This window comes from Trichoplusia ni, unplaced genomic scaffold, assembly GCF_003590095.1.
Source record: "Trichoplusia ni isolate ovarian cell line Hi5 unplaced genomic scaffold, tn1 tig00000194, whole genome shotgun sequence".
NCBI lineage: Eukaryota > Metazoa > Arthropoda > Insecta > Lepidoptera > Noctuidae > Trichoplusia > Trichoplusia ni.
The window spans coordinates 23,952-49,410 of record NW_020799997.1 but is presented as its reverse complement, the minus strand read 5'-3'; the positions used below and the strand labels follow the sequence as shown (position 1 = coordinate 49,410).

The following is a 25,459-nucleotide window of genomic DNA, read 5'->3' as shown; positions in this document are numbered from 1 at the left end:
GTATTATTGCTTTTCTGTGGTAGTAGGTAAACAGAGGTCCTGTCTATAACTACAGTGAAATTGACCGTATGTTTGTATTGTTGCAGGGCACACGCTGGCGCACCATGGTGAACGAGCCCACAACCAATACATATCAAATAAACGCACTGACTTACACCTAGATATACACTAAGTTATCGCGATATTCAAACTAAAGCAATCTCATTTTAGAACCAAACTTTTTCGATATCGAATATTTGATCTTCAGTATAAGTAGTGAGGGATAGTTGCGGGATAGTCGAAGGATATTAGCGGGATAGTCGAGGATAGTCGAGGGATAGTTATTCTGTGGAGGGGATAGTAAGTGTCGACCGTGGAGGCGGAGACGGGCGCGCTGCTGACGCGGCTGGGGGGCGCGCTGCGGGGGGCGCCGCCGCCGCGTCGCCCGCGAGGGTCGCCAGCTCCATCCGGGGCTACCTCACGCACAAGGTCGGCTCCTTGCAGCTGCGCGATACAGGTGAGCCACAAACAATGTACCAGCGCCTTATAGAGACCCATCGGAGATCGCAGATGCTGATTCCGTTCGTAATTATTATATATACATCGGTGTTTAACCAGGTACAGCAGGAGTCCAAACAAAGCCGGCTTTGCTTGGGCCATTTGCGGTTACTACATTAACGTTTAAGACAAGAAATAAGTGAGTTAATCTTCAGAAATTTACTATATGACAGGGATAAGTTGAGTGTGGCAAGGTATCTATTGGTTATCACCATCCATCGATGTGGTAATTTTTCCATTCCAGCGAATGGGATTCTCAAATGGACTTTAATATTCAAATAACTAACAGTTTCGACAATTTAATTTTGCATAAAACAGTGCTAAGTAAAAAATTCATCATAAAACCTTTGACAAATACCCAAAGCAACATTATTTTCTTTAAACCCAGTAATAATGACCGTCAAATTAAACGCGCACTCATAAAGCGTCCCCGTTTATCAATCTGATACGGAACCCCAATAACAATACTTTACAAGCCCACGGCAAACAATAGGAGGGTCCTAAGAGACAAAGGTATTATTACTTTCAATGGTATTAAGACACGGCGGAAAATTCGCCAACGACCCCCAATGCAAGCATTGGAACCAACATCACCAAAGACTTTGTCCATCCAAAACGATCAAATACCAACTTTACTTAGTATATTTTAGGATTCAGTTTTGTATGTAAGCCGGGCAATGTTTGGTGATGTTAACGATAAGCAAATATTTGCGGGACAACGTTATAAAGTAAATTGGGGAAGGATGTGACGTCATATCAATAAAGGAGCGGTGTGGCCTGTTCAAATAATACAGTTACGGAAATATTTCAGATTATTGGTACTTTTCTACCTCGCATTCAATAATGTCTTTTTATTTTAAACGGATACGTGATGCAACATTTATGGTAAGACCTAAATCGTATTGTTAACATATTAAATAGGGATATAGCAAAAATTTTGTTGGTGCTACACTAGGTTTGCATTCAAATCCACACGGATTTATTTCAAGATTTTTTTTTAATATTTAAATCCCAATTCAATTTTCTCTACATTTACTTCAGTTGACTAACTCTGGCAACTAAGACCCCGGCTTATATTTGTTTCTAGTTAACTTAGACCCGGCCAGTTGACGCAGCTGGCTCGCGCCCGACTTTACAAACTTCATTAAGATTTCTAGATGCGTAAACTAGATTAGTGAGGTCTAGTGGGTAAAGTAAACACATCTGAAGCTCCGTAATAGGCTATCTTACCGAGTCAAGGCTTGTTTAAGATGTTTACTCAAGTACTTAATACTATTTAGAGTATCGATCTGAGGATTAGTCTAAGTGGAATATAGCTTATTTTTTATTTCGGAAATCATCAAATCACTTCTTTCGCTGTGGGTATGAGTGGAAGAGAGTGTCTTCTATTTCTAGTGGTTTTATTCAAATAAAACCCAGCGATGTTCATTCCTTTACTCTTCGTATATCGGGGACACGTTGGAAAATACATATCCAAATTATGTTTCAATCTGTTTAAAATTGTGTATGAGTATACTCCCAGTAAATTATAATTAGCTCATATAATTAGTGGTTTGCAATTACATCGGACCAATGGCGTGTCTTGATACTTCGCGAAATCCTTTCCTTAACTGCTTGTAATTTGTCGGATTTAATTGAGTTTAGCTGCAGATTGGTAAATGTTCAAGGCGATTTATAAAATAAATATCTTGATTAACAGAGGGTGGAGCTTTTGTAGCTCTATGACGTATAGTGTAGTTAAAAAAATACAAGAACTCGAAATAAGTAAACACTGAGACATCAGCTGAATCGAGTGACATGTTCTATGTTCAATTACATGTCATGCTAGACATTAAATAAAAACATAAATAAGGAAAAGAAAGACACCTTAGACAAATGAAAAATAAATTAAAAGACTTAATAAAAAAACTGTCTTGCAGTCTTAGCCATAACAATTATCTAGTAATAAACTGAATATGAATGCTATTCCAGACTAAATAAGCAAAAACCTTGTTCCTTTAGTATTTGTCAGCAAAATCAGACTTAATATTTGTCGCTCCCGCCACAAAACCGACCCTCGTTGTCCAATTTTGCCGGCTCTCCCCTCAGGCACTAATTGCATCAATTACTGTGCCGTGGCGACGTGACGCAGGTTCGAGTCCCGCGCAGGGGAGCCCGGGGTCGCTGGACATACTACTGAATTATTTATGTAAGCTTACGGGATGCTGATGAATACATTTTATTTATGAGAGAGAGAAGAACTTGCTAGTTATGTCTTTATGAGTCATGTAAAATATATAAATGAACCAGTTGAAATCAACCTATAACTTACATAGCTTAGGAGTTTTTCTAAAAGAAAATTAGTAGGTACAAGTATGAAAATATTTTTCATCTAGTTATGTTTCTACATGTTTGTTACTGTCATGTGTATTCTACACCTCACTTCAATTTAAGTAAAAACACATATAATCCATCCTCAAAACTTTTTTTTAAGTATTCTTGTTCAAAAAATTACCATTGGTCTCGTCCCCCTCTCTGCCGGTCCCCTGCTCGTTAGGCGCTCGACTGAACTTGGACTATAATTTTTCTCGAGTAATTCCAATAATGACGTCATTGGGGTAGCTAATAGACGATAGCCTATAACCGTTTTGCTAATAGCCGAGATGATAGATGCGAAGAGAATGCTGATAAAATTTACGTCTCTTAAGCTCGGTGTACACGTCATAAAATATACTGGACAATTTAAATACAGAAAATGTTACGAAAACACACATATGTATGGTGCATTTTAAATGCTAAAAGTAATAACTTCTAGCATACCTATAATATATATGTCAAAGAGAAAGTAATCATATAAATTATTTCGAGATGTTTTCCTCAGCGGATTTCTCTTCGTTAACGTCCACAGAAAATAATTCAGTATCTTTGTTTTTATTTCGGCCAAGTAACGTTGAATGTATTCGAGGATCAATAATGAGATGTCTATAAAATATATACATTTCTGATAACATCAAAATGTCTTCCAAACCACAGTCCGCTGTTCTAAGCCGATTTCCTAAATCAAAATGCGAAAATGGGATCGACCTCTACCGAGGCACTTGTGCTGAATATAAACATACGAGATCTAGGTCACGATGCTTTACATTGCGGCTTAAGTTCGTGATTTGCTTGCGTGCCTCCCAAGCGGACTGGCAATGAATGTTGACATTAATTTTTACCGTGCTTGATCTTTACTGAGCTCGTACGAAAGTAAATTGGATTTTGTTTCGTTTGCGTTCGTGAATGTTGAATGTGAGGGCTTTGTATGTAGATGTAATGCTTGAAGGTACAAGGTGAGGGTGCAATGATGACGACTTTCAACCGACTTAAAAATAGAGGTTCTCTACTTGTCTCTATTTTTTAACTTGTCTTATCTCAGTTCTCGCACTGGATGAATTTTAATGAAAAGTTGATTGCACGTTGTCGTTGTTAAAACAATATTTAATAGTTTCATGTCGAAGGAAAAATGTCATGTGTTTTGAATCCACAATTAAAGAACAGTGAAACGTATTAGGCGCTATGAAAGTCAAATTATAAGATACTCTTGTGGCTACAAGACAGACCCTTGCTGTCTGCAAGGGTCTTTGTTTAAAAAACGAAATATTTGTTTAAGGATACATTTGAAGTTAACAGTACCAGTACAGAGGGGAGAGCGGGGCAAACAGGCTCACTCCCTGTTTTATGAATATTTGATATCTCGCGCCGCCCGCGCCCTGCCCGCGCCCTGCCCGCGTCCCGCCGCCGCCGGCAAAAGTCGAAACCCGTGTACTATGCTAATATAGTCAGACATGACATGATTGTGTTTTGGAAATATGCTCCCCGATACATCGAGTTTGAAGAGAAAATGGAGAACATTTTTATACCGTTATATATTTCATCGTTGGGAATATATTTTTGACGTAAATTTAAAAGCATTTGTATTAATTTTTCTTGTCTTTGTATTCATGCCATTAGTTAAGAGAATTCCAAATTACGTCTGCATTTATAAATATTGTCTCATTACAACCAACCTATTTGCAGTACCGACCAATTCCATTTTCCCTGAAACCTTTGACTTGTTTATATTTAACCCAGTCTAAGTGTTCTTTGAAGTTTCTGAACGTTATTTGGAAAGTACGATAGCTATTACGGTTTCTTGTTACTCGTGAAAAAAGTCGATACTAACACTATTTATTATTTATATTCCTCGAATTGGCCAGCCCGGCACACAGGGTAATGGGAAATATCGATTCCACAGTTTTCTTGCGCCGCAGTTGTATCGCCGAGGGAATGTAACTTTAGTGGAAAAGTGTTTTTGTTACGCCTAAGCTACATGTTTCTTTATCCCGTAAATGTCGGGATGAGTAAAGAAATTATTTATGAAGGAAAATGGAAAAGCGATGTTACATATTGAAGATGCGATCCCGAGTTTTGGGTAAACAAGGAATGATTGAGAGTAACTTAAAAATAAATCGAAAGGAATTTGACTAAATCTTCACTTTGAAATGATAAGTTTAGCTAATGTGTTTCACTTCCCTTTGCCAGATATTTCAATAGCAATATACGTAACGAAGCATTTTATCCTCCAATCAATACTTCCGACTACAAGACTTATTAAGAAAAAGTCCACAACACGCTGTACCATAGTATCACATACATAAATAGCTCCACTTTTAATAACCCATTATCTATTAACATGTCTAACCATGTTCATTGAAACATGTCCACTGAACAAGTTGCACGTGCCATCAATGCACGGAGCGCACGCGACCCTCCTCGCTGCGACAACGCGTGACAAATGCGTCCACGCGATACACTTGTGACGTCATTATACTATCATTGTTAAAGGATTAATAGTTTGTGACCTGTCAACTAGTGACAATATTTTCAAGGAGTAACACAATTATTATCACTCCTAACTACTCACCCTATTACTAACTCGTAACTCATAAACTCTTGGTATTATCACCTTTTTTATTTTATAATTTGTCTACGCAAATGTAGAGTATGGTAATCCTTAACATTTTTTTCTGCGATTATAATGTTTATCCTATATTGTATAACAAAAAAAAACATTTTGTTTCTGTTGGTTTAAAAAACATTCAACTAACTGACTCTCAGACTTACGACAAGCATTTTTTAATCACACTAACTTAACTTAGGCGCTTTATCAAATCAATTGGTCGATATATAATCTTAATAAGATTTATAACCAAAGATAACTACATGGTCTAATCAAAACGATCAGTATTCCTTGCCGGCGTCAAGTAATCTCGTGGCGAGATCCGGGTCCGACGCGTTTCGCTTTACCCCGGCCTCTCCTTGTACGTGCTGTGTCTCAATCAGGCGACACCACATGAATTCATCAACGTTTTTCTGTTTCGGCAAAGTCAAGTGTGTATTCGAAATTACTAAGTATGTAGACAATAAGGAGAATTATGATATTTTTTTTTATAGATACAAAACTTTTAAGCTTCAGTCCCGCTACGCATTTGTCATTAAACTCCTTGACAACCTATGGTTCCCAATCTCCCATTCTTATCAAAAGCACATTTTTTCCATGTGACTGCTCTCCCCGCTGTTGGCCAACTATTATAATAACAAATAAACAACAATTAATTATCCGCACACAATCATCAAATAAACGGAAGCGAAAAATTTACACTCACAATTTGACACGAGCTCTTATCGCCCCTTCTTCCCCTAACAATATCCGAATATCCGCCGTATCCACAATATTCGCATATCCGCATGTCGCGGCTACAATGGCAATGAATGTAAACCGGGGAACTTCGGCAATATTTACACACGGAGGGGAACCGCATTCATTAAAACTGGGATTAAGTTTGTGATGGCATTGTTCGTTTGAACCCCGACACCGGCGCGGGACCTGCCGATAACAGGCGTTTTGTTTTAACTGGGAGATGTATTGGAGCGAAGACAAAGGGCAATGAAAAGTACAATCGCGGTTTATGGGTGTTGAATAATAATTTGACGATAAAAATTCATGCAAATATTTTACCAAAAATCAGCCAGTGATGTCCTGAAGTTATTTAAAATGAAAGTGATATTCAAATCAGCATAGTTATGTACTTTTGATCCCACCCAAAAATTATTAATGTTTGACCCGTATGTTTCTCTGTGTCCTAATAGCCCACACTTCCTCTCTACGACACCAGTGTCACGAAAAAATATATAATATCGCAACAAATGAGCCGTGACACATATCGATTGAAAGCGTAATGTTCTGCCATTATGATACGATAATATTTGCAAGATGCTCGCCTCCCCTAAACACTCCATCATGACGGAGGGCGGCGACACGACCGCGACTGTTTTGTCGTGCGATTATTATGTCGTTAAATTATTATTGGAAATATGTTGCAAGATTTTGTTAGGCTTGTGTTTGGCTAGACATAGGTGATTTTTTTTCAAAATTTTGGCCTGAAATTGTTGTGTGAAAACATGATCAAGCTATTCAAAGCTCTGCCCCATGTCTAAATAAGGACAAATAATGAATTCAGAGTGCTAATACCTACTTATTTCAATATTAGATTCTTACTTGTGCGAATAAAGTAACTCTTACACTTGACTTTTGCGATAGGATTTCATGAGCTCTTCAGTCTTTTAACAGATCCATTCAATTTTCATTTCTTTTCCTATTCGACCTTTTTGTTAAGTTCAGTATAATACCAATGATTACAAATCTTGTAATTTCCCGATGTAGGTATCGGGAAATTCTTACAAGAAGGCCAGCAGGTCTCCCGGCGGCTGCTGCGGGCCCCTCACGTTAAATTAGCCGTCAGTAACGCGTGGGCGCCGCCATGATTTGTGGCGATCACTTCCGATAACGACACTACTAATCCCGCCTCGAGAACCCCCCGACACAAGGAATAGTTCGAAATTGCAAAAAATATTTCCAAATGGACGGTCATTGTAGTGTAGTATTGGAATTGTTTCTTCGGTCCCTGTAGTAAATTGTACTAGAGTGAGAATTTTTCTACTTTGTCTTAATATGTACTTCCCAGCCGATTTCATCTATGGTGACTGCTTTTAGTTATTTTTTACAGAGGAGCTAAGGTGTTCAGCTCTTTTATGCGCCCTTTGATGGCTGCAGTACCCTATTTTGTGTGTAAATTTCCGTGAGCATTGGCTGCACGTGAGGATACCGTCCACGACACACTTGCCACTTTATCGTATTGTTGATGTGAACCATATTAGTATAAGTAGGTAGCATGATTTAATCCACAAGTAATTAAACTAGAGCAAATAAATGACAAAATTTTAAGACAACAAGAAAAACGTGAAAGAGACACTCTATTTGCTAAAAGAAAAAAATAAGGTATGTGGGTAAGCTGATGCAAATTAACTAACACAAAACAACTCAAAGATAAATATAACGAAAAAAACAGTATTTTGTTAACTCAAGATAGCCAATCTAACGATAAAGTATAAAAGCCGAACGATGTAATTCTCAATAAAAAGTAACTGATCCAATCACGCCTTCCCTTCTGACATTTGAAATCGCGACCTAAAATGGCGGACTGGCGAAAATTGCCGAATGCGTTCGGGTCCCCTCGGCGGGGCTGAGTAACGGCTTTATCGCCGGCGGGTAGCACGCGGGTAGGGCCCGATGGGTACCAGTAATACCAGTAAAGATTTACGAGGCCATTCCATTCCCCGGTTGCGGGAATGTGGGAATAAAACTTGTCTGCTTTTAGTTCCAGATTGTGGTAGGCCTCGGGCCTTTTACATAAAACGTATATTTGTGGCGGCAATATGTGGCTCGATAGTATTTTTTTGACATTTGACTTCGACGTATTCACAGGAGGCTAGTTTCAAAATGGACTGGGAATACTTTCGAAAAGAATACTTGCAGACTGGAAGCAATGGGATCCAAATAAATTTCAACATTATTTATTGCACATAGGGTAGGGAAACCTTTACCCAAACATTGAGTACAAATAAAACTTTGAGACGACGCAAATCATTAAAGCAATCACATGTCTACCCAAATCTGATATCTAAATCCAAATGAAAGAAAACATTTAACTTACCTTCGCTCTAATTGGGAAGAGGAAAATCTCCGATAACACCTGAAACAAAACACTTCTTGTGTAACCAAAACACTAATAACTACAATCAGCTCTAGCTTCACCACACTCCAGTGTCAGACTACACCGAGAACATAAGTATGCGTGAAACAAAAGCTGTATTTACACGTGTCCACACTTCCAGAGTCAGCTTACACCACAACACGATCATTATTTACACCAAACTACACATCACTCGAAACTCTACGCCAGCATCCAGGGTCCCATTTATCTAGCAACTCTACCCATCCATCAATACCCACCCTTATTCAAACTGCGTAAAGTTCTTTTTTGCTTCCCACAGCTGCAAGTGTACTTTTGCAGTTTTCCCTAAGAGCAATGGCTTCATTTGCCCCGCTCTCCCCACAGTGTCGTGCAATTACTGCGGTGTCTTGTTACACAACCGTGCAAATTTAATGACTACACTAAGATATGCGTCTGGCAACATCAGTTGTATATCTCTTATAGCTATATTGGTTGTAAAACTAGTCTTAACAAAAAAGGTTCATGTTTTAAGACTAAAATGATTTTCGTTATATGTTTTGCATTTTATATTGAAATATTTTTTTTGCAACATCATGCATGGCATTTGTACCAACATAATTAATTAAAGAATATGTATATAAGCCCACAGTGGTTCTCAAATAAAGAGAAGACTTGTTTAGCAAAGGGGAATAAATATTTAATGGGCATAACGAGGGGAGTTCCCCCGACATGGCTAGCTTGGGAAATGTTGGAACCTCATAAAACTTGCATAAAACCTGCTTACCTATTAGGATTATTACAATAATCCGTGGAATATGTGTTTTCTGACTTGGCACGCATTCTTGTATAAAAGTGTTATGTACAGCTTGCCTATTTTGATGAAGTGAACTAGTGAATTATTTATTGTGACGAGCATTTCTATTTTATCCACAAAATTATCTTATTGTTAATGGGGACGAAGTTACTATTTTATCTAATTCTCTCTTTTATGTTATGAATCCTCGTTTTATATTATTAGTATCATTAACTTGCAAATATTTCTAACCGTTGCGTAGAGAACCAAACACATCTTTCCTGCTCTATTTGTCTTTTGTCACGTTTCAAAATATAGAGCATCGCTATTTTAAAATAGAAAGAAAGTTTGTCTTTTGTCTGATTCTTTATGTCGCCTCAATTTTCAGAACTTCTTTGACTCATCCCTTTAGATCTAGTCAGAATATTACATGCCATATAAAAAGGTCTTCAGTGGTAATAAACTTGTAGTGTATGTATGCGTGCTGTAAAGGTCGCGAGAGGAGAGCGGGGTGAAGAGGCCACCCCCGGTGAAGAGGATTTAGCGATCAAGTGCTTTGCGTTTGAATTGGATTGTCGAGTGACAATTTCCTTTGTTGATTTAGGAATTTGGTGAGAGGAAACTAACTGTAACACTTCGCTATGACATAATGCTTGAAAGTGTGTTCAACTTTCATAAAGCTGGAAAAACGTTCTTAAGTAGCAAAGTGATGTGAAGTAAAAAGGGTTTCGGGTGAAATTTAATATTTTTTTTTGTTCCGAAACCTGTCAATAATGTATTGCGGCGCATTTTCCTGTCTCAGATTTAATGTGTAAACATATTTCCCTTTAAATCTACAGATGAATGGACTCTGAATATAACAAATATTTGTGAATAACGTCCTACTGAGTCTAAGCAAACATGTTTCAATTATCATACGAAATGTTCGTCTGTAAGGTAACCCTAATTCATTTCCTTTAGGAATATAATCTACAGTAATAACGTATATACGCGAGTTATTATGTATTCCGTGTGAGGAGGCCGGGGCTCTTTGAGCACAAAGCGGGGAGGACGGGGCAGAGTGGAAGCCCTCGGGGCTCAAGTGATCAAGAGCTTCGAGTTCGCGCTCGTGTTTAAATTGTGACTTTAAGTGGGACGGAAATAAAATAACCGATATCTGAAGGTTAGCGAGGAGCCGGTCAATAATACAGGTTGTTATAAAGAAATTCAAATGGAAACAAATGGTGTTATTGCAGAAAAGAATATTTCAATGAAATTCTTAGACAAATATTAGGAATTTTAACTGGCTTAACAGGATTTTTTACCAGAGAGGTTTTGATCTGATACAATTTTGTGTGCAACGTATTCTCAAAATAGCTTATCACTGGAGAATTTTGGTTAGATCGAACCAGTGCGTAATCGATTGCTTGAAGAGGCCACAACTTGGGATAACATCACGAATGCGCGGCCTCAAGCATTCAATAAATAAAGCCTGAACCCTTCCAACCGAAACGAGATTACTCCTGACTTACCTAAACTTTTCTCACCGTGCCCCACTTCCCCGCTCCCCTGGGACCTCCGATATAATCCAGTTTGCCTCGCGCTCCTAGCAAAATGAAACGCTGAGAAAAATACAAACTTACTTACAGTCGCTGCAAGTTAATAACGCTCTAATACGTTCAGCTCTAAGGACGACTTTGGATTATCCGGACGGCAAATGTAAAACGGTTTTATTTTTTCTACCAAGTCGAGTGACGCTGAAAGTCGCAGGTTTTTTATTTGAGGAAAATAATGGATTGTATTGTATCGGGCGATGTTAAGGAAATGCTCGCCTTGCTTCCAAGCTAATTTACTTTGCGACGTTGACGGACAATGTTTATTATTCTGTTTCTCTTTGTTTGTCAAAACAACTTAAAAGGAAATGCTGTCGTTTCGTCTTGTGGGATAATCGGTTAAATATTCTTATTGGTTCTTAGAGTTATGGCAGCTGGCATTTTCAACAAATAAATAAGAAAGATATTTGCTCTAAAGAGAGTACTTCTGTTTAAATTGTAGAGTTAATTATCAATAATGATGAAACAACAAGTTTTAAAAACCATCCTTCATCATAATATGAAAAGTCCTTATATACAATCATACATCGAATCAAGCAGACTTGCATATGCAATAACAAAAGCGGCTCGGTCCCGGGTGGAGTGCCGGCCGGCAGCGATACGGCACGGAGCCGGGACGTGAGGGCTCTCCACACACTCGACCTCCGACGAGAGACTACTGGCGGGACTTTTAATTGATTTCATGAGGAACACGGTGTTGTTACAGACTAGGTTTCATAAGAGTTTGTGTATTTGTAGATAGGCGCGAGTAACTCTGATTACCTACAAAAAATTAATAGATTAAAAAAAAACTAAAACCTCACGTTTTTAAACTTCTTTCCGGGTTGGAAGCTACCTTGAAAATATCATCCTGCTAGATCATCGGAAAGTTTCTCAAAATTGAATTTTTCAACCGGGACGACAAACAAACAAACAAGTGAGTGTATAAAATCGAGGGGAAATATGTGGCATGAGACCAACTTAATATATAAAAAATACAACAATACCTACTTATTACATTTGTCGATACAACTAATAGGTACTCGTTGCATGTAGAGCTACAAGCTCACAATCACAACTTGCCTGTAATCAGCTGCCCAGCGGGTCGGCGCGGCTTTTGTTGCCTCACAGCTGTGCGCCGCACTGGCAGTGACAGGCGACCACTGTGCTCCCTCACAACACGACCATACAAATAACTGTGGACGGAAATCTATACAATTTGTTGTTTTATCAATACTTACTACCGACTTATTCCAATCGTTATAAGTTTCTCTACGTTTCAGATTTTTTTATATCTTTGTTGTTGCATTTGAATATCGAATCGTATTTTACAAAAAGTTTCAAAATCCTTTGATCGCAATGACCTCCTTTGTTCAGAGGTGTCCGTTCCTTACTCACAAAGAAAATACTTATGAAAGGAATAAATATTATAAATTATTTCTTTCAGTTATCTTCTCCATATATGTATGTAATAATAATAAGTTATTATAATAATAAGTAAATTTAAACTATAGTATGACTGTTACTGTGCGTTCGATGATGGTTGATGCGCGAAAACAATTAAATTAAAGAAAATTGTATTTATTCTTTACAAACAAATTGATCAAAACACTGGATCTTTACAAGTGAGGCCAATTCTTCCCCAAATTTTCAATTCTTTGTCTCATAATCAATTGTCTTAATCATAATCCAAATATTCTTCATACATTCTCCATCTTCCCCAAATAACATCACCTCGTTCAGAACGTCTTCATTTCCTGAAACCAATGAGCATTAAACCTTGCCTTTGAGGTATAATTACCTGCAGGAGTACCTCACAGATTTACCTACGATGCGGTATATTTCCCCTTAATGTACCGTATCCCGGATCAAAGCGTGCCGCTCGGAGCAGGCGGGCGGCGCGCTCTTTGTGCGGTGCATCGTGCTGCCTCTGACATGCCTTTGTGTTACCCGACAGGATATAATCACTGCTACATATTAACATTAGGAACATTTAATAGAAAGCTTTGTTTATAATAGCTTTTGCTAAGAAAATCATAGAAGTTTTCTTGAAGATATTACGAGGCATACAAAATGCAGTTCTAAAACAACAGCAACTTCCAAAAAAGTAGACTAATAACCTTGCTAGTCTCTCGAAATAAAAATAACATTTCATAATAAACAGACTTCGAACTCAGACCAAAGAATTGGCCTAACAAACCTCATTAAATAATTAACACGGGGCTTACTCCTGAATAACGAACTCCCAGAATCCACATGTTTTCAATCCTAAATGAAGGTCCTAAACAAAAATACTTTACAAGTGGAAAATATTCGTAAAGTGCTCGCAAAAAAGCGAATAAAGAATTCAAAGGCTCCCCCGTGGAGCGGGACAGGTCACTCCGCCCCCCTCCGCCACTCTCCGCCGCTCTCCGCTCCCCCGGGAGAGGGCGCCACCCCTGCTGAAATTAACTCGCCCTTACTCACCTGCCCTTTGAAGAGCCGTCTGCACACCTAAGCGACATTTTGGCGCGGTAATAGTTTTATGGTTATTTTATGAAGTCCGGAACGTTTTAAAGGTATTAATTAGGAGAGAAAAGGTCTTGTGGTTTCAGGTAGCTTTAAGGTGCCGTTTTCATTTATATAGTCCAGGAATATTTAGGTAAAGATGGAGGCGAGCGTTTCACATTACATAATTTGAAAAAGTATCCGTGGATCCATTGCTTATTCTGAAATATTAATTAATTCAAGAACACGTAAGTTTAGCTTACTCACAATAATGTAAGGACGACTTTCCTCTTAATCAAAAACTGTATCTACGGACTTGAGGTGAACCGTCCAGAAATAATAAGATTACGAAATACAACAGCGGTTACAGTTAAGACAAAGGACACTGTCACTTCTGGAACATTCTACCAAGTTGACATTCTTTGGGTAAATGAAAACTGCAATTTACGCTAATAGACCTACTTATACTACTGTTAACAAAAAATATGATATATAACCACCATTATTGTACTTAACAGATTGCATTTGGATTTGAAAACATAGCATAAAGGAATTTTCCGATATACATATAATAACAAAACAACTCACGTACTTAGCATGCTGAGCAGACACAATGCCCTGCGCCTGTACGGCCCGCGGGGATCCCGACTCCCATAGAAATTGCAATTTCATTTCATTTTAATGCGACTGTTTACCTTCAATATAATCTAGTTAGGGGCCGGGCAGACCTGGCAGGGGGCACGCATTACGTATTTTCATCACGATCCTGTTTTTTGTCAGACTAAACAGAGATAATGTTTTGAAAACGCGTCTCATAAAACAGAATATAAATGAGCCTACAGATAAGGAAATAGGGAACTGTAAATCATCATAACTTCAAACCTCATTTAATCCTCATGACATGGTCATCAAAATAATAGGTCCATAATACTGCGCTGATTAGAGATTTTCTTAAAAGTATATTTTAGCAAACCCAAAATTTATATAAGCTGGCAAACCCCAGAAGACTTCACAACAGCTGGTATAGCTATAACATTCCAACGATATTCGACAATTCAAGGCATATTTCACCAAATTCTAGAACCACATTATAAGTGGTAAGCCTATTAAATATCGGGCCCACGAAAACATGCTTTGTGTGATTCAATAAACCTGTCTTAACGGTTGTAAATGTTCACAATACTTTGATTAATCGTTACTGGTCGAGTAGGCGGGGAGCCGAGAGCCACTATACAGTATGTATGCCAGTAGTTCTGCATTGCGCTAAACTTAATTTAGTATACAAACGAGGCTTTCAGCCTTGGAGCTAACGTTTGATGACGGCTGCTATTTCTAGTTTATGGTGGCTTATAAGATTTTTTATAGGTTCTAGGATGTTTTATACTTTTTAGTGATGATTACTCGCCAAATATATGTACAATAAGGAATACAATTACAATTATTATCTATTTTTGAGTTGATGAAAATCATAATAATTTACTTAAATAACTTGCGATAGTTCCTTACTAGTGGAATGCTATTCTAGTCTTCTTCTAATGTTACTATTCTAATAATAAAACCGTCGCAAACAATGTATAAAAACATGATATTTTCTTAAATAAGAACACCAAACCTACCCTCATATTAACACAAACCTACCTTAATAGCTAAAACAACAGCCTTACCAAAATGAAAACAGTCCATACATTTTCCGCATCCCCCATACCATGAGACAAGTTCTCAGCCCCTGTACCAGGGCGCAGGATAATGAAATCATGGTTATGGTGGCACCATAGCTAATGCTATTGTTATGGGGCCACGTTTATTAGTTCCGGATTGTTATCGTAAATTGTAATGACAAGTACGGGGTAAGGGGTGCTCTCGTGTATGAGAATATTCAGACGATGGTGTAGTTCACGAATATACACGCGTTCTTCTTTTAAACCGACTTTAAAAGGGTATTTCTCAGAAAGTATTATTTTATGTCTAGAGTAAGGGCAGGGGTATCAATTTGCACTTAGTAAAAGTGTTGGAAGTGTTGTTAAAAAAATAATAACAGAATACCCTTGCTGTTATTATTTTTAAAAATTTACTGTTTTATGACTAAAACAAAAATATGAGTTAACAATCGTACACGAATTAAATAAATTTTGAAAGTTCGCTTCAATAGCTTATTTAACAGAAATAGGGCAAACTTTATCAATTATTATTAAATTCATCTTACGTTATCATCAAATACCTATGTAGAACACTAAATATAGTTAGTTTCAAATTAAAACTTATGAAACTATTCAAGCTACATTTACGAGGATTTTCCTTAACCAAGCAACTTACAAACTTCTTATACCTTACTTAAGTTCCCAAGTTTAAGTGAGTCAGCTTTAAGCAGCGTGTCGTGACGTGACTCGCCGCAGTTTTCTTACACGCGATTCACGCGACTCACGCTACTCACGCGAGCCTGGCTTCACGCGGTCGTCAATGTTACCCGCTGTTATTGTTTTGCCTATTAAAGGCAAGCCGCGATGTTATCAAGTGTTTCTCATAATAATATGTTCACAGTTAAGTAGTATGGGGCTAGGTTTAGATTTAACATGTTCAAGAACATTGTGAGTTTGAAATCCGCGGTTAGAAAAATATTTTGAAGAAGTATTAGCGGTCTTATATAACAGTTATCACTAAATCCTTCCTTATAGATCTAAGTTTGGGTTCAGTCTGCCCACAACTAAAACATCAAACGTTCATAAACCACGACTTTTTAGGACCAGGCCACTATATTTGTTACTGGTACTTATTTAGTAAGAGCCTGAAAAACCGAATTAACTTGAAATAAAACATTCGAATATTGGATGTTAGTCAGAAGCAATATGCAATTAATACCTTTCAACTTTTTGATCACGAGCACCCACCTACACAGGCTAATTATAAACCCTCTTCTTGAGTCCTTGCCTACGTGTCTACCTGATATTGTAAATAGGGATGGTAGTATAAATCGGGACCCGTGTCTGTTTGCTCAACTGTCGAGAAGTGCTTCACATGAGTGGGGGTGGAGCAGTGGGCTTCTATTAATTGTGTTACGGTAATCTGAGAGGGATTTACAGATCACGAGTAAAAGAGCAATGCGCAAAAATATAGAATTGATAATGGAAAATAAAATCGTAACATCAAGGATACAGTGAAGCGAAGAACGTACACTTATGATGTTAGATAGTAAATAAAGACATTTTCTTATAAACTATATTCTTTAAATGGACTCACGAGATTTAATAAGAAATATGAATTTTACGCCATAAAATTCTAGTCTTTTATGACGACTGTACGAGAAATAATTATGGTTTTTCATATAAAGTTCTCGTGTCACAATGAGTGAAAATACTCTATTAAAATGGCTTGACCGATTTTGTGTAATTTAATATGCATAACTCTAGGTCTGAGAATTGGCTACTATCTAATTATATGTCCCTGTAAAAGGTTTGTCCAATGTTAAAACTTTTTTTCTGGTTTTTTGAACATCGTTAAATCCCTAGAAATAAGAATAAGGTAAAACAACGCCAACGGGTCAGATAGTTATTCAAAGAGAAGTATTCTGTCATTTTTATACTCAACCGTTTTTTGCAACGTTTAGGAATATGTAGGCACATGGTTATTGTTAACTTCTTAAGAAAATATGCAAACAATATTAGTAAGCTTTTGCATTAGAATTTTCAACAATTTTCAATCTTCTTCTTAAATTGACAGACGTAACACATAATTTTCGCTGCTAAAACTTACCAAAATTAATGTGGATTATAGTGGTTAACTACCAACATTTCACCTTGCCTCTATAACACGTAGCTGTGGCCGCTAACCTATAGTTTTTCCGAAAGCCTGTCGTGACCCGCATCCACTAGCCTTGGCCTGAAGTACATGCTGCCGCGGTGTTGCTAGTTTATGTTATTCCGCTTATTAAGTGCTTTTGTAAATTTAGTGCTGGTTTAACTCAGAATAGGTTAAGGTTCGCTTTTAAATTTAAATAATCAGTATTTGTGGCTAAAGTTTATTCTTATATGTATTTTCTACAATCACGGATATTTTGGCTATCATGAGGAAGATATTCAAACATCATTTTGTTTGCTGCATGACAAACTAGACCGAATAGCAGATCTCATTTAGCTATTAGCTTAAGGATGACAAAGCCAATGGTAAAACTAGAAAGATAATACTGTAAAACAACAGAGTACCTATTATATCTCTTTGCTTTTAGATTCCATCCTCTGAAATCCGATTAAAACAAATCAACTTAAACAAAAAAGATCCTTAAGTTTCACCTTTAAAAGTAGTTACCAGGTAAAGGTAAAAGGATTATGTTACGAACAATGCTGTCTGTAACAAGCTGCCTGCGTCGCGACAGCTCATTGATATTCCCGCTTCGTGAGACGTCTTAGAGAGGTTTTCCGGCCCCTTGCCCTAACGAGGTTGTGTACAAAAGGAATAGAGGCGCGACACGGCTTCCAAAGATTGCTTCCTCCAAGTATCGGGAATTAGATTTTTTTTCCTTTATTGAAACGTAATGTTAATCTCGGTAGTGGATCGTTATTTTTTGCGTTTAATGTTGGGGTGAGCTAAGAAGATTGATTTTGTATGTTGATGGTGTGAGTAATAATAAGAATTTTCTTGATTGGTCTGGACTGAGAAAGTAATTTGATTTGAAGTATTTTGAAATGTCTTTTTAGGGCTGATTTTTCGATCGCCAGATAACTTTTATTTGACGAATATGTTTGACGTTTTGACAGCTTTTGTATAGAAAATATGTCAAACGGCCATATTTATTGCTCAAATAAAAGTTATCTGACGATTGAAAAATCGGGCCTTAGTGGTTTCTTTTTCTGAGCAACTGTACGTATTCTAACAACAACTGAAAGATATAATATATTTTTAATAAAAAACACAATTTTCTAAAATTAATTAAATCTTACATCATTTCGCTCTCAAACAAACAGGAATTATTTAAATATTATTAACAATGCACTCGATTTTAATCATAAATGTTATGAAATAAATGGAGAATTCAACCAAATATCGCCCAAAATTTAATAAAGCCGCATTTTACTTGTCGAACGAGACATTGTATTCAGAAACAATCTCGTCGTAAGCTCCGTTGGTGATGGCGTCAGTGAGGAGACCCCAAATTGGATTTGCGTAAAATAAGCTGTTAAAATTACTGTTTGGTTACGTTCGAAAACGTTATACATTCCGAAGACTTCAGTATTTTAAGTGCTGGTGTAGTTAAGTGATGATGTAAAAGTATAAGTAATTTGATTTTTCACAAACATGGATAAAATAATACTATAAATCTATATCTATACTAATATATAAAGCTGACGAGTTTGTTTGTTTGAACGCGCTAATCTCAGGAACTGCTAATTCAAATTGAAAATATCTTTTTGTGTTCAATAGACCATTAATCGAGGAAGGTTTTAGGCTATATAACATCACGCTGCAATTAATAGGGCTTTCGTTCAAAAATTTCTAACTTATATCTTCTAACAACGCGGACGAAGTCGCGGGCAACAGCTAGTATAAGAATAATCATATTACGTAAATCTGAATAGCTTTTATTAACCGCTCATTATTTCATGACCAACCGCCATTACGGAACACAGTTTCGCCCTCGAATATATCGTGAATACTATAATCGTTGTTTAATTTAGTTGTGTGTGATGTGTGACGTTTACTAATACAAAAGTAATTTCTCTGTGTTCAAAAGGACTCTGAATCGTCTTTGGAAATCGAAGACCTCGTTATAATGACCACTCGGGACAGAGGAACGACAACTAACAGAATCAAAGATCGACTCACAATCCTTTTGAAACATTACAGCGCCCACTCTCTATGAAATGATAATACAATGATCATTTCTGTTTGTTGTCAGGTTCCGAACTCCCAATCGAGGGTCACGCTGAGGGACGACGCGTTAATGTGTAAGCGACGCGCGCACGCTTTGAAGATGAACACAGGATCTCATAAATAGATTACGTAACCGAGACTCTAACACAGCAAGATGGCGGAAGGACCACAGACGATATGGCAGAAGATCGACAACGCCGTCATCCCCATGGTGAACCTGGAGGTGCGCGAGGTGCGCGAGATCGTGTGGGAGAAGGCCAAGGAGCCCACCTCGCAGCGCAAGATCATCCTGGTCATCGTGTCCATAGCGCTTCTGCTCGACAACATGCTGTACATGGTGATCGTTCCCATCATCCCCGACTACCTGCGCTACATTGGCGCGTGGGGCGAGGCCGGATACGACCACGTCGTCACGCTGGCGCCCTACAAGGAGGGCAATAGGACCATTACACCGACCAAAATCATTCCAGCATCGCACGAGGGCCAGGACTCTGCGACCGGAGTTCTTTTTGCATCGAAAGCCATCGTACAACTCATGATCAACCCATTCTCTGGTGCCTTAATTGACCGCATCGGGTACGACGTGCCCATGATGATCGGGCTTATCATAATGTTCCTCTCTACATCGATTTTTGCATGCGGCAGGAGTTACGGCATGCTCTTCTTTGCCAGAAGTTTACAGGGCGTTGGTTCTGCCTTCGCTGACACGTCAGGGCTTGCAATGATAGCTGACAGATTTACTGAAGAAAATGAAAGATCCAAGGCTCTTGGCATCGCACTGGCCTTCATCAGTTTCGGCTGCCTGGTAGCTCCCCCGTTCGGTGGTGCGTTATATCAATTTGCAGGTAAAGAGGTACCGTTTTTGATTCTCGCGTTGATATCATTAATGGACGGGTTTATGCTTCTGCTTGTAATGAAACCCTTGAAGACGCAGATAAAGGAATCCAGAGAGCCTAAACCACCAAGTACTCCAATCTGGAGGCTTTTAATAGACCCCTACATTGCCGTCTGCGCGGGAGCGTTGATGATGTCTAATGTTGCGCTGGCCTTCCTAGAACCAACGATCTCACTCTGGATGGAAGACAACTTGACCAAAGATAACTGGAAGATAGGTATGATTTGGTTGCCAGCGTTTTTCCCTCACGTGTTGGGTGTGATCATCACCGTTAAGATGGCCAGAAAGTACCCTCAGCAGCAGTGGCTAATGGCCGCCGGAGGGCTTGCACTAGAAGGTTTGTGCTGTTTCCTCATACCTTTTGCGAATTCATACAAAATGTTAATGATTCCTATCTGCGGCATATGTTTTGGAATGGCCCTCATCGACACAGCCTTGTTGCCCACTCTGGGTTACTTAGTAGACGTACGGTATTCCTCGGTCTACGGGAGTATCTACGCTATAGCCGACATTTCGTACTCCTTCGCCTACGCCGTTGGCCCGATCATTGCTGGAGAGGTCGTCGAAGTGATAGGCTTCACTGCCTTGAACCTGTTCATTGCTTTTAGCAATCTGCTGTACGCCCCTGTACTAATGTACCTTCGGCATATCTATGACTTCAAGCCATTCGAAAATGAAGCAAACATCTTAATGGCTGACCCTCCAGATAAGGAGTATCAAACGTACAGCCTGCAGGACCAGAAGCCCGTGAACGGAGAGTTCAAAAATCACTTGGAGTACTCGAACGTATCCGGGCAAGTGGCTGACACTCAGGAGTCGAATGTCGATTCAAGCGCTGGTTACAACTATGATCAATCATACCAAGGAGGGTATCAGAACTACAGCCAGGGCTACGAGCAGCAGCAGCAGCAGCCGGCGCAGAGCTACCAGCAGGAGTACCAGGAGCAGTACGGGCAGACGCGCCAGCTGCCCGCGCAGCCGGCGCCCGCCAGCAACCCGTTCCGCGCGGTGGCCGCGCCCGCCCCCGCCGCCCCCGCGCCCGCCCCCACGCCCGCGCCTCAGCCCGCCATCAAGAACCCCTTCCGGCAAGGCTTCTAATTCGCTCCAAATTAATGTTGTTGTCGATATTTTTGAATTTACTTGTTGTGTAATTATAAATGTCCTATTTGGGTAGACGTCAGCTGTATGTTAGACTTGCTTGCGATGATACCTTTACTTATACTTACGTAAGAAAAAGTAACAAATCATAAGATTTAGGGTGTATCAAAATTAACGATAGATTTGTTTTTTCCGTCATTTGAACAGCAAAATGTTGGTAATGCCGAAGTACTACAGCTAGAAATGTGTTTTCTATTTAATTCCAATCTTGCGTTAATATTGAAACACCTCCTAAACAGATGAATGTAATAAATATACTTAAAAAGTATAAAATTTTAAGTGGGTATATGTAGAAGGTTCCTGGCAAGCAGGTGTGAGCTAGCAGCTGGCACTAGTACTTCGATCACTGAACTGTATTGTATCGGCGAGTTATTTAATGTCTGAATAGATGTCTATTAACTAGCTGTGCTTGTATTGTAGAATATTTATCGGCGGCTAACAATAGCGCGTCTAGCGAGGGTTGAAGGGGAAATGGGTGCCTACTAAATTAAGCCTTTTCTGTACAAGTAAAATACTCTGAATTAAACAATATTACATATTTAGTCGAACGTAAAATTTTCTTCGGCCATAAATTAAATAAAAATCAAAGAAAAAATGTATCAGACGGACAAGAGATGGTCAAATTATCTGAAAACGCCAACTACATTCCTCAAATAAAGAGTTGAAGATAGGTACAGTTAAGAGTGTCAGCTAAAAGCGCTATTGTGTTCCGTCGCTGTTTTCTTGTTGACATTGTTCTGATATAAATACAACTGTTATGCCTTCTAATAGTATATAGAAATATATCCGACGTGAGAGTTATATGATACTATGTGTATAAGTAAATCAAAGTATGGAATCATAAAGTGTGCGAGGAAAACCTAACGTACTCTATGTACTCAAACATGTTTGTTGATATTAGACCTTATCTCAAAAGCATAAGGTTGAAAGTTAAAAAAATCGTACATTTTATGCTTCCGTACCAACATTAAATGTAAGTTTGGGAAGAAAATATGATATATCATGAGAATATATACTTTCTACACAGTTTCCCCACATTGTGTCGCTAAGTAGTTCATAGAGTAGGTCGTTAAGTACGTCAAGTTACAGCACAAGTATGATACATGCACTTAATGTAAGGGCCTAACGTATTTATTGTAATTTAAGGCACTTACGGGCGTTCAACTGTTTAACTGAAGAGTCTGTCTACAAGTAGAGTGAACATCTTCAGTGAAACATTTGAACGTATATCATACACATAAAGATAACATGTACATACAGTAGATCGCTACAAGAGGCTCTCTTTATACAATTATTCGTAACATCGCGATGTTACATAAAATTAATTAATTCTCGTATGCTACATCAGCAATACTAGTTTAAGTATCGTATCGCTTCTATATCAATTAATTCAATTAATATCAATTATTATATCAATTAATGTAAGGTAGCCATCAACTTGTGATAAGTTGCAACCAAGGTAACGAAACATATCAGAATCTTTTGATTCACTTAGCTGTAAGATATACATTAGTTTTATGATATACTTTGTGTAGGTAAGTGTACAGTAGCTAGTATGTTTCTGTCGTTGACTGTACGGAGGTAGGAGGTACCAGAGGACACACCGCATGGCGATGACGTGGACGAGGGGGGGAGGGGCACACACACACAAGCATATATCTATATTATATATTGGTCCATATATTGTATCAGGATTTTAATAGATATAACTATTCATATGATTAATAAAATAAAATAAAAGAGCCATTTTTTACATATGATTAATACCAGCCTGTAATTGTCCCACGAAGCGACAACGGCCTTCTCTTATCATATAGAGATTTATAAATATAATATTTATGTATATTATTATACAAACTTATATAAATTTTAGAAACGATTTACAGTAATAGTTACATCTCAACTGACGACTAAAATTATAAAAAAAAAGAGTCGCACAATATTTTGCCAATAATATCACACTCAACGAAATACTACCGTGTGGTTACATAAGCAATGGAATAAAAAGTCTGTATCAACATACATATCAAATATATAAGAAAAAAATACTATACATTTATTACATCTAGGTATACATATCTGTACATCTATTTATATATTCGTATTCTAATATTGTGATGTGTCGCCCCCGCCCTGACGCCACGAACAGCACTTCGCAAACGACTGAGCAAGAGTCAAAATTTAAAAGATAACTAAAAATAATTGTACAAGTTTACGTGACGACCCGATATGTCAATTGAAAGAATGTATAAAGTTAAAAAAAAACGTGTTTATTGTGAATAATATTCGTTAAAACTATTATTGTCGTAAATTGCTAAGGTCCATTATTTGCCGTTCGCTCGAAGTCCAGTATCTATTTACAATGCTAAAGTAACACCTAGCCAAGTCACATTACTACTATATACGAGGATAATAAGTTCGCGTTAAAAATGTCAAAAAAAAAATTTAGCTAAAACCCCCTAAGCCGGGCGTCGAAGATTAAACACCTTTCATAAAAAACTTCGCGGTTTAAAGGAAAAAAAAAATTGCCGAATTGGTTTCTGACAACTCAGTAAAATATCTAAATTGGGTCTTAACACGACACTGACAAAATTTTTGAAACCACCAGCTGATTGCCAAAAGGAAAAGAACATAAGAATCGAGGGTCAGAAAAGTTATATTAATGAAATGACACAATGGCTAACCGTCTTCGATTTTGACGTCTATAAAATTGAATATCTAAGTCACGTGACGTAGCAACTAAAGAGAAAGAACATCATTACTAACAGTAGTTTGTGACTTGGCTAGGGCAAGTGTGTTTGGATAATTATTTGTGAATGATCACAGCCTGCAGAGTACAATAGTCCTCGTAGTTCTCTGGAGCACAAGCCTGATTGTTTCGCACAAGATACACGTATGTTTGTAATTATACTTTCACTATTAGTCGAGAGAGGGTCTAGTTAGGCGGAAGAGCAAGGCTTGCATAGAATACTCATATGTATAAGTTGGTGAAATGACTTGGAGATCAAGAATATATGCTAATTTCATGGAGTGGATCAAAGGACCTCTCTCATACATATATTTGTAAGTTTAGAGTCAATTTTCGTGTCAAATTCTCCCGAAATTCAATTAATTAGTAGATTGTGAGCACAAAGAGGTAAATGTTTATGTATATTTAAGTACTTTATACATTTGCTTCGTGAGCTCTGAATATTTAATGTGAAACAATGACTGGAATACGTTTTGTGTTCGAGAGATAAATATCACATATCAGGAAATAGTTATATAGTGAACATATCATGTTGATAATTTGCCAGACAATCGTCAAGAAGATCTTTAAAAACCGACGAAATAAATACGTCTAATACCACGAACTTTGAGCAAACTCACAAAACTATATCCAAATATGATCTGGCCAACAATATAAATAAACTATATTCAATGCCAACCAAAATCCTAAAATGTTCGCATAGCAACTGGCAAAAAATATACTAAAAAAATCAATGAGTATTCAGAGCCCGCGAGCAAATACTAGCAATGTATTAAGTTGTGTATTGTGAATCTATATGTGTACTTATAACTGTAACTATATGATATCAGCAATAACCGCCAGTATCACATACATATCACTAGGCTAAGATATACAATCTAGACGTTTTATACTAATATGTATATTTTTGTATTAAGAAAATAATATTATTGTGTACAAATATATTTGCCGCGGTTTACGCGGGACGTATTTTTAAATATCATTCTTTAATTTATTTTTATATTTATACATAAATGTACCTATTATATATTTATGTATACCGAAATTTAGAAATATGTATGAATATATATTTGTGATAGTGGTATCTGTAATGAAGTAATTGAATTTTCATAATGTATGCCTTGCTTTTGTAATGGGTGGTTAACACAGGGTTTAGGGCACCATAGCGACTTTCGGTGCCTCATGTGTATCTGTTAATATCTGACCCACGAATACCACCCCACCACGCGTTTCAAGCCTGCTGTTACCTTAACCACCAACGTCTACTACGGCTATGCGCGGTGCTGCGTGTTAATCACCTTACAAATAATACTTATAAATTTCATTTTCAAT

General features: G+C 37.8%; 1 protein-coding gene across 1 annotated transcript; it reads left to right on the top strand.

The window, feature by feature from the left end:
• The first annotated feature begins 410 nt into the window (after nt 1-410).
• On the top strand, nt 411-21,443 carry LOC113507003 (vesicular acetylcholine transporter-like). The gene is made up of 2 exons (XM_026889860.1): nt 411-496; nt 19,351-21,443. The coding sequence occupies exon 2, from the start codon at nt 19,480-19,482 to the stop codon at nt 21,316-21,318; it is 1,839 nt and encodes a 612-aa protein (XP_026745661.1). The 5' UTR covers nt 411-496; nt 19,351-19,479; the 3' UTR covers nt 21,319-21,443.
• The last annotated feature ends 4,016 nt before the right edge of the window (nt 21,444-25,459 follow it).